General features: G+C 42.5%; 1 protein-coding gene across 1 annotated transcript; it reads left to right on the top strand.

Moving 5' to 3' along the window:
* The first annotated feature begins 786 nt into the window (after positions 1–786).
* LOC133905127 (serine/threonine-protein kinase D6PKL1-like) lies at positions 787–4,869 on the top strand. The gene is made up of 3 exons (XM_062346837.1): positions 787–981; positions 1,568–3,294; positions 3,861–4,869. Exons 2-3 carry the CDS (start codon positions 1,754–1,756, stop codon positions 4,696–4,698), a joined length of 2,379 nt encoding a protein of 792 aa, XP_062202821.1. The 5' UTR covers positions 787–981; positions 1,568–1,753; the 3' UTR covers positions 4,699–4,869.
* The last annotated feature ends 5,900 nt before the right edge of the window (positions 4,870–10,769 follow it).

Here is a 10,769-nt window from a genome sequence, read left to right as displayed (position 1 = left end):
GTTGCTCCTCATTTGTCAGAAATCTTCTTAAAGCTTTAGGTGATGTACAAGACTTTTTAGTGTGTTTATGAGCATTTGAGTTGTGATCTTGCATGATGGTGATCTGTCTCCACCATCTAGCTGGTTGGGTACGGTCTCTTTTTCATGATGTATACAAGTTTTTGCAAGGGGAACTTCAACCACATGAAATCTAATCATGCTGGAAAAATCTGACCCCCTACCACCGCTGTGGCGGCTTCGCTACTACGCCCCTCGTTCTCAAATAGATGACGTTTAGAGATGTATACAATCAACCTTTAAAAACTTTGCACATTAATATACACAAGAATATTAAGATTTGTCATACACAAATGATATTAGTAGATTTGTAATGGAAAATACTTTCAAATGATTATATTTTTGATAACTTTGGATAGCAAATTATTATAGTTTTGATAATCTTAAAGTACTTAAAAAAATTAAAGATCAAAGGCATGCATTGAAGATCAGAGGCAGTGGAGAATAGGGCTTTCTATCATTTGTGTATGCGTGGGTGGAGCAGTTATATAAGATCTCATAAAAAAGTCAGACAATTCGGTTGTTTTTATTTCTTGAACTTGCAAATATCTCATTATTGAACACCAATAATATGCACGGCCGAAATTCCTCTACTACAGTAAATAATCTCAGCCATCCAGATCGCGATCGGACGGCTGGGACGCGCCGAAACGGCACCGAAGGGTTGCCCTCTGCACGGAGGATCCTGGATGCCCTTTTAGCCCGATTCGTCTTCGTGTGGCCCACCCCCTCTCCTCTCTCTACCCCATTCTCTCTCCTCTCTCCTCTCTCGCTCCCTTCCCTCTCTCTCTACACCTTCTCCGAAGCCGCCATTCCCAAGATTAGCAGCAGCCGAGCTCGTCCCCCGAAAACCCGGTGCCACCGGCTCCACTCCGCCGCCACCGCCTCTACTCCCCGCTTGGAGATCCGGGCCAGCATTTCTTGGTAAGCGTCAGCTCCGCTCTTGAGCAGTTTTCCCGATCCCAAATCCCGTTTTTCGGCGCGTCAGTGTTCAGATTACACGCGAATTTGCTGTTCCGACGGAGTTCGTAGCGGCTTCCGACAAATGCAGCCTCGCCGGTGCCGACCTGGCGCTGCCGCCGCCTGGATCTGGAGCCTGCTCCGTGTATTTCTTGAGCAGAAAAGTTTCAATTTTTCCTCTTCTTTTGGCGTTTTTAGTTGATTTAACTGCCCTGGTTTGCAAGAAGTCCGTTGTCTCGGTTGCCGCTTCCGTTTCATCTACCTGGTGAATCGAAACGGGGAGTAAAAGATGCGTTCTCGGTGGAGAATCTGGCAGTCTTCTCCCCCAAACTCTGGCTTCCCAAGGTCTTGAACGCTGCTTGCCAGTTGTGAGTCTTGTGACATAGTCACAGATGCACTTCAGTTGATGTGGTTGTCAAGTATATCTTTGTTCTTGGCGTCTTGTTTAGTGCTTACCTCTGAATTTCTTTTCTAGAATTCCTCAGCAGTTTGGGAGATGTAGCTATTTCCATGTCTCAATCACTAACTCTGGATCTCATGATCTTTGCAGGGTGACCGCTGGTTGCTGCACTTGTTATTAAAAAAAAGCTTGCTTTTTTTTGGAGCTCTCTGATGCTTCCATTTTGGATAACGTCTCTGTGAAAGGTACAAGCATTGTAGTATGACTTGCCTGCTGCCGGCGACGGGCTAAGTTGGCGTACTCTGTGTCTGTCTATTGAATCAGTCTACTTGGGTCATGGGGTCGTCCGGCTGTAGTTTGGAGATAGTTGAGTCCACGGAAGAAGAATTCAACAGTGTGCCTGTTGGTGGCTCCAGCTTGCTGCATATTAAAGTGAAAGCTGAAGAGAAAGGCGGCAAGTGTCGTGATTATCCTGTGGAAGATGACCTCGACCAGCTTCTTAAAGCGATCGATAGCAGGACCTTCCGTCGGGCACTTAGTCCTGGCAATACCCGTGGAGATCCGCTGGGAAAGTGTGCTCTCAAGAAACCAGCTAGATCAGGGTTGTCTCAAAATGCGGGCATCGGGATATCCTCCAAGACTGTCAATATGAAGCAAGCTCTGAGAAGGCTGTGCATTTCCCAGGCGTCGGAAATGGCTGCAATGAGGAGGTTGTCGATGTCACCTGGATCATCAAGTTCATCTGAAGCTGGGACTATCCACAGGCTTTATGCCTCTTTGATGGTCCAAAGTAATGATGAAAGTTATCTGCATGATGATGAAAAGATGAACCTGATTCAAATATCAATCACTCCGGAGAAGATCGATAAGAATTCATCTAGAGGAACGAGCGAGTTCAGTGAAGACTGTGATTTCGAGACAGCTGATGGAAGTGCAATCACCTCTATCCATTCTGCATCGTCTACCTCAGGTGAGACACGGAAGATCAGGATCCAAGATGTCATCAGTGGTGACCCTTTAGATAGCGGGAGCTCCTTGGTGGAAAATGGGAAATTAGGAAATAAAGTTTCTGCAGCTACTAATGATAGCTCTCCCAGAGTCCCGATCTTGAGCAAACCCATCACTACATCCCGACTTGTCAAGCCAGTCTTTCGATGCAAGACTGTCAGTAAGAAGAAAGTGAAAGATAAACCATCTTCGTTGGGTGATTCCTCCAATAGTACTAAATTCTGCTCTTCCAAGGAGTCAATCTCCCTTGCATCAACCAGCTGCTCTTCAACATCCAGTGTTACAAATCCCACCAGCTGTGCAGAAGAAGAGAAATCAAATCCAGGGCCAGAAAAATCTGATGAGCAATCGTCTGAGTGGTTAAGAGCAGAGGAAAAAGGCGAGTGCTCCCAGAATTCAAAGAGCAGTATTAGTGAGTATGGTTGTAGCACAAGTATCAGTGACGAGAGCCAAATTGGATTGTGTGGCTATAGTAACAGGCCGCACATGGCAAAGGATCTGCGCTGGCTAACCATTCGCCAGTTGGCATTGCAGCAGGGATCCTTAGGACTCGACAATTTCAAGCTTCTCAAGAGGCTTGGTTGCGGGGACATTGGGACTGTGTATCTCGCTGAGTTAGTTGATTCAGATTGCTTATTTGCTTTAAAGGTTATGGATATCGAGTACCTGATTAACAGAAAGAAGATGCTACGAGCACAGGCTGAGAGGGAGATACTAGAAATGTTGGATCATCCGTTTCTTCCAACCCTTTATGCCCATTTTACCACAGACAATCTCTCATGCTTGGTCATGGAGTACTGTCCAGGTGGTGATTTGCACGTTCTTCGTCAAAGACAACCTGGAAGAAGCTTTCCGGAGCCATCTGCAAGGTAATTCCATTTAATACTTAGATATTTATGGCATTATTTTATATTCAATGCACTGGAAGTCTCCATGGTTACTTCTGTTCCTTTTCTGACTTTATTCTTCTAAAACTAAATTTGTCTAGTGATCACAATCTCAATGCAATCTCCAATATATATCGTACATTGGCTACTTTACAAAGTTGTTCTGTGATAATCCAATTTTCCTGTTTGCCGAATATTAGAATTGCATGCTAAAATATGCACGTGCAGACGGATGGAGATATAAGTACATATTTTTTGGCTAGTCTAAAACATATCTCCTTGAGAAAACTCTGAAGATATATTTTTGTTCTCTAGCATGTTTAGCTCCTTACATGCATGCTTCCATTTGACTGTCACTCAGGAATGTAGTTATTGACATGTGAGTCTTAGTTGGTTTGTCTGGAACCGGATTCAAGTGTCCCATTGGTGTTTCTAGTATATTGTACTTGTGAATCCTATAAGTCCTGTTGGTTTTGTTTTTGTACATTCATTTAGCCTTCACTGAGTCTGTTGTACTTTGACATACTGATGAAATAGTTGCTTTTCAGGTTTTATGTTGCAGAAGTTCTCCTTGCTCTGGAATATCTTCACATGCTAGGGGTCATATACCGGGATCTGAAGCCAGAGAACATTCTAGTCCGTGAAGATGGACATATAATGCTATCGGACTTTGACCTCTCGCTGAGGTGCTCAGTGAATCCTGTGCTCCTTCGATCATCCTCTATAGCTGCAAACCACCAACCTCGGAAACTTGCAGGACCATGTGCAGAGAACTACTGCATCAATTCGTCATGCATCCAGCCCTCTTGTGCCCAAACATCTTGCTTCACACCACGCCTACCGTCTATTCCAAAGCCTCGGAAGCCTAAATCTTCCCAGAAAAGGCTTCCTCAACTTGTTGTAGAGCCCACTGATGCACGTTCCAATTCCTTTGTTGGCACGCATGAGTACCTCGCACCAGAAATCATCAAAGGGGATGGCCATGGAAGTGCCGTGGACTGGTGGACCTTTGGTGTCTTCCTTTACGAACTTCTGTATGGCAAGACACCCTTCAGAGGACCTGGGAACGATGAAACATTGGCAAATGTGGTATCACAGAATCTTCGTTTCCCGGACAAACCAGTTGTGAGCAGCAACGCCAAAGACCTCATCAGAGGTTTGCTGGTGAAGGAGCCAGAGAACAGACTCGGATCCTTGAGAGGAGCAGCTGAGATCAAGCAACATCCTTTCTTTGACGGCTTGAATTGGGCCCTGATTCGGTCCTCAGCTCCACCGGAGACACAACCTTGCAATGTCGTGACTCTTGTGACGACGCGAAAGAAGAAAGAAGGCAAATGTCTCGAGTTCAGAAGTAACTCCGAGGATCTGGAATTCGAAGTTTTTTAGTAACCACTAGTCAATAGTCTAAATTTTTCTTTGAGTAGCTAAAGGCTGGGGGTGTACATGTAGATTCTTGTATTTCAGTAACTGTGATGTTCCTGTTAATAGCATAACTAAATTGAAAAGAATAAGCAGAGCTTATGCCATCATCATTGCTGCTGCATATGATTTGCTTTCTCTTGGAGGCTCCAGTGGATGTTACTGGTACTTTGTATGTATCTTTGCTGCCCCTTGTTCTGCTAACTGCTAAAACTGATGAATTCCTGGCAACTGTAAGCACGAAAGACTTATTTTGTATATTTGCAAATGGCTAATCATTAAACCCGTGTTCTTACAGAGGTAATTTGTGTTTTTTTTATTGAAGTCCTCTCCTGATGCGTTTCATCTACAATACAAGTACAGCAGAGATTTACAGCTATATGAAACCGAGCTACAAAACTATATTGTTTTCCAGATCAAATGAGACTCCATTAAATAAATAAAAATAAACCCCAATTTTTTTATTGGTCCCCATAAGTTCATAACCAGTTTCAAGGCAATGAATTGAAGAATCCCAAGAAGGGTCACAAAATAATCAAGCTGCTGCAACTCCCTATTATCTTATAGTACACCTTTGTCTGATTCCTCCCTAGGATTCTGCTGCAGAAGGCATCAACACCACTTGTTCATATACGCATCCTATGCCTGCATACTATCCACATGTCTACAGCATCATTTCCGAATTGTGCATTATTCACGGTAGTTGCATTTCAGCTGTCTCAGTACCAATCAATATTTATCACATTTCAAGCTGAAGCAGCAGAATGCAATTCTGAACTCATTTCAATTTTATCTTACCTGATGGCCTGACTGCAATCTTGCAACTAACTGGCACGGATTGTCAGATGAGCCCCAATGGCATGACCACATGACAAGGACGCTTGCCTGTGGCTGTTGAAGGTCTATCATTCGTGATCCATGACCGACACTACCATGATCAGGGCAAACACCTAACCATACAGCAACCGAAATGGCTATGATGTGTCGTATAAGGGTATTCCTGAATCCTGATACCATATAGTCTGACAAAATAAAATTTCTTCTGCTATTACTAGCGCCAATGATTTGTAAGTTAGCAGCTGACGGTGTTAGGTTGCTGTCTCTCGGATAATTTCTTTTCCTAATACTTCTGTTGTGTCAGCCGTGGATGGAATGATGGATACCCGCCCTTTTGTGTAGGGATGGAATTGGGTCGACGTAAAACCCACTCCACTCAATTTTTATTTCATTTTTAGTTAATTGATAACTCATTTTGAATTAAAATATTTAAGTTGAACTCATGAGTCGACATGACCCAGTCTGCTTGCATCCCTGCCTTTGTCTTTCGGCCTTCTGTTTCATCGGTTTCAACAAAGGAAATCGGGCATCTCATCCTACGCCTAAAAAAGCTAGCACGAATGATAATTTCTTATTGGATCCACATTTATGGAAAAGACTAGATAGAAAAATACACAACAGTTGAAACCTTTGTGACAGTGCCATGTTATGGAAGCATCCTTCCACATTTACAAGAGTGAACCAACCTGCAGGCAGATCTGAAAGCTGAACAGCCACCTTGCCTTTTTCCTTTAGGCATGGAATTGTATCCATGAAAGTAATGGCCACGACAGCCTTCAGAAGATTCATTCATTTAGGCATGGATGCAGATCACTTTGTAGCATCCTATGGAATGTCTACCCTAAGCAGGTAAGGCAACATCCACTCCACTTTTGGAGATGCTCAAAGAGTGTGATTTAAGTACAGGTCTTGTGGAGATCCATGTTCTTGCAATGATTAGCCGCATATATGATTCCTAAGAAAAAAGAGTTCCGAGAGGCACTCCATATTGCACTTTCCATATCTTCATATAGAGTGTCCTCCAAAAAGATTTCCTCTCCATATTAGACTATCGATATTCTACCCTTCATATTCCATCCTCCTATATTTTAATAATACTCCACTATCATTTGAAGCATGTCCCCAAGGTATCCTGGTGTATTTCTTTTGTGATTTCAGTTACAAACTGTAATAGTTTTTCATGTCGTATTTCTTGAATTTACATCTATGGAGTGTAGTTTTTGTATCTCTGTAAATGTACCCCGTAATTTGTTTACTCATTTCGATCAATGAAATAGAATCAGGTCTTTTCGTCCAATTGAGAAGTAAAATCCCATTGCAATTTCTGCAGCTTATATGCCTTGTCTCACTCAGCTATGGCTTGCATTGGTTGATTAATTAATTCACTTGTGCTGCCGGTGTGTCATGGCCATTTCCATTGTTCTTTTGGAAACTTGTGTGATATCAGACTGAATGGTGCTCAAATGTTTTGAGGAGATGAAATTTATCGAATTTCAGAAATTGCATGTACAACAATAACCTCATCAGTAAGTATGTCTGACAAGCATAAGAAGATGCAGTTCTACACCAAATTAGCATTTTCAATAAAAGAATCACGCAGTCATATTCCAAGTAGCTCTAACAGAATGTAAAGATATGCTGAGAGAGTTTACAGTAGAACGAATCAAATGAACTAAGGCAAAGTTTTCACATGGGTTGCACCAATCGAAGGATAAAAGACGACAGATAAAAGCAACCAAATTGAATTTACTGAAATATAAAGTATGACAAGTATGTTGGAATCTATTTTGATGAGCGAATTGAAATTCTCGATTTTCGGTTATCTTCAAAATTCCTGGTCTTTTCTCATGTCCGATAATGGATGCAGCTGCAATACAATGGGAGATTTCAGAGCGAGATGCATGCGATATTTCCTAAAACCTTGGATTATGTATGTTAATTCAAGGCTCAAGGGCAACTTCTACATTACTGAATAAATGGGATAAGGATGGATGTTACTTCTAAATTACCGAAGAAAGGGAGTCAACAAGGATGCCATGAACTAATCCAGATGTCACTGTAGCTGTGAATTGGAGCATGAGTTAGAGTGATGTTAGCACGCCACACGTGATTAAAGCTGATGGAATTACTGCTTGAATCATCTGAAGGACAATTTAAGTTGCTGCAAGGACCCAAGTTCTCAACGGTCCATAGAATCGTAGCCATGGCAGGTCAATTCCTCTCCCAAATACAATGGTGGTCGGCAACAAGTTTTTTTGGATAAAGGAAGCTTTATTTTAAAGTCGTATAAATAGAACACTCCTAGCCTCTGCATAGTTAAGATGCACACTGCCCATCTCTCCTACTTAAAATAGTGATAATCCATGCATCCTTAGCTTTTTCCTGCCCGCTTCTTCCGTCGTCCGCTGCACACTCCCACTTCCCCATGTTGACACGTGGGCCCTCCGCCTTGTTGCCATCTCGTGACGCGTGAGCCCATCCATTTCCAGTCTATCGTCGCACCCAACTCCACTACTCCCCTCCCCTATCCTCCCCTCGTTCGCCCCTCCCCTATCCTCCCCTTGTTCGCGGGGCAAAGCGCTAAACCCTAGGCCTCGTTGGCACCAGAGAAGGTGAGCTTCGATATGTGGTTTTATCGCTCCACCTCCGCGTCTCCCTCCCTCATCGCGTGCTCCTATGGTCCTCCCCAACCACCGAGGTTGAGGGCAAGCGCGAGATCCAGATCCAGCACCGCTAGCCATGAACCCAACATGGCCCGTGCAGGCATCTTTCTGCGACCGCACCAACATGTTTCATGCTGCCACACCACCCCGTCCTCCTTGATGCGTTGCTCGAGGCCTCGTCAACGCGCTTAGAGTTCAACCGCCGTGCCTCCAAAATTGGGCTCGGGATCCACCAGACCTCCCAGAAGCTCGCCCACCTCACCAAATGTATTGCCCTACCTTCCCTTTTGTCGCTTTTTGATTCGTCCTTGCATGCGTCGTTGCCGATTAGTTGAGCTGGTAGTCTGCGTGAGCGCTATTAGCGGTGAGATCTCGAGACACACGTGATGTAAGGGATGATTGGTTAGTGATTTACTCTATAGTTGCGGATGATTGTTATGATTTTTTGCTTGTGGTTGTCATGGGAATATTGCTATGCTTTTACTCGTAGTGCTTGCATGATGTTTGGCCTAGATGTCTGCTATATGTTGGTTGATCCTTCAGTCCTCATGTGATTAGTGCAATTCATTTGCATTGTTTTGGTAGGTGTGCTGCACTTGTGTTTTGACATTGTCAAGGATGCCATTAGCATCATGTGATGCAGACCTATGCCATTAGCATTACTCAATCAGTTAATTGCTTATGGTGTAGTAGTATGCTTCTTTAGCATTACTCAATCAATTAAGTTTCATGCTGGTGGGACAAGCTCAATGTATTGTTCCTGAATCTAGGTGAGTTAGTTTGGCCTTTCAAGGTGTAGTTCAGCCTTTGAATTTTCTTGATTGTGAGAGTCAGATAATGTTGCGCAATTGTAGTGCAAAAGTCATGTTCAAGCTGAGTGGGTAGAAAGGTCGGGTTCCAGTGTAGCTTCTCTGATTTGTTATACTTCAAACAAGGGATACAAAATTTTTGGATGACAGCTTGGTAGGTTGTTCTAATGTTCCCTATTTGCTGCCAATTGTTTTGGTTTTGTTTTTTTTTTGGATCAGAATGCTTTGCTCAATGGTCCTGTTTGGTCTCAAAGAGACTAATTTTATAGGTATGTAACATGTATTTAGTTAATGTTGAACGGTAATTAGTACAATAAGAACAAATAAGGTAGGAGTGTCATGGTAGCTCTCTTGAAATTTAATGCAGGTATCACAAACCATTTTGACTATATATGTGATATTATTGATAATACCTCACCTGATATGGAATGCAGGTATGCGAAAATGTAGTTGTGGAAGTAGTCTTGCTCACTTAGCCTTATTATGTTAAAAAATTTATTGGTATTTTTAAAACCAATGTTTTGCTATCCTGGTCCTTCGATTCACTATGATCATACTCTACCAAGTGGAGTGGAAGTGCTTTGAGATGAATCTCTTGATTTTTTAATGCAACTTAGTTTCTCACATGAACCTCCTTATCTGAAAAAGCTTTATCTTCTCAACAGTGAGGTGATGCAGATGTAGTGTCTGCTACTAGGATGGTTCTACAGGAACGTGAAGAAGTAGTAGAAAAAGATAAGGAGGATAACTGATTATGGCAAGATCTCAAACTAAAAAAGGTCTTTATGTCTCTTGAAATTTTTATTTGTCTTCTGTTCTTTCTGCGGTTACTTGAATTCGATTAGTGGGGGGCAATAGCTACATCTAACTTCCCTCTATTCCTTCAATTTCATGCATGAACCTTGTTATCTATGTTCAACTTATAGAAAGAGGAAAATTGTATTGGTCTGTATAGCGTTATACTCTTTCTTGGTTTCTTTCAGGATTCGGTAATGAAGGTGTATTATGTACTTAATATTGCAATGTGTAGTGTTGATTTATTCAAGTAATTTGGTTTTTTTTCTTTACTCATGCATTTGTCAAATGCATAGGATTGCTCAATATAAGAGCATTGAAGATAGAGGCTTTTTTCATTGTACTACCTGTCTTTGTAAAGTGGGAGAAATAGAGTAGAAGAACACTGGTGAAAATGCTCCCAACTAAGGTCAGACGATCATACTTGTCTTAACATATTTAATAACCAAATTGGCTAAGAATTTTTGATTTCATTAATCGGCCCTTTGGTTGAAGGGTTTCACAACTCCACGTGAACCGTAGTGGCACACTTCACTGCTCCCGATAGTCCTCAATTGTGGCGAAACTCGACACCACTTCCAAGGGGGTCCTCGATTCCACTGTGACCTTGAGAGGTGCCAGCCAGTGTTGTCAAAGAAATGATTAACTCCACTGCGACCTTGTAAGGTGCCAGCCAGTGAAGATGGAGACTTCACAGATCCGTAAACACAAAGATGGTGTACCTCTCTGCTTCATCAAGCTGCAATAGTTGTGAAAACATGGTTATCTAATAATATAGGGGAAATGCATACTAACAGCCTTGTTTGATGCATTTGATTTTTTTGAAATATGGGCCTTTCTTGTGTCACCGAGCTATGAGGTAACCCCAAAATATGGCCACAAGAGACTCTTCCTCCGAAGACGATAAAGAGTCATGATAGTTGCATTTAATTGT

Source organism: Phragmites australis, chromosome 22, assembly GCF_958298935.1.
Source record: "Phragmites australis chromosome 22, lpPhrAust1.1, whole genome shotgun sequence".
In the NCBI taxonomy this organism is placed as follows: Eukaryota; Viridiplantae; Streptophyta; class Magnoliopsida; order Poales; family Poaceae; genus Phragmites; species Phragmites australis.
The sequence above is the reverse complement of the archived record's forward strand: the minus strand, read 5'-3'. Positions and strand labels throughout refer to the sequence as shown.

Bases quoted from the DNA above. Each gene is read 5' to 3' on its own strand.
- LOC133905127 (XM_062346837.1), top strand. From the start codon at position 1,754: ATGGGGTCGTCCGGCTGTAGTTTGGAGATAGTTGAGTCCACGGAAGAA. The intron at 3,295-3,860 runs GTAATTCCATTT...GTTGCTTTTCAG, and splicing joins TTTCCGGAGCCATCTGCAAG to GTTTTATGTTGCAGAAGTTC.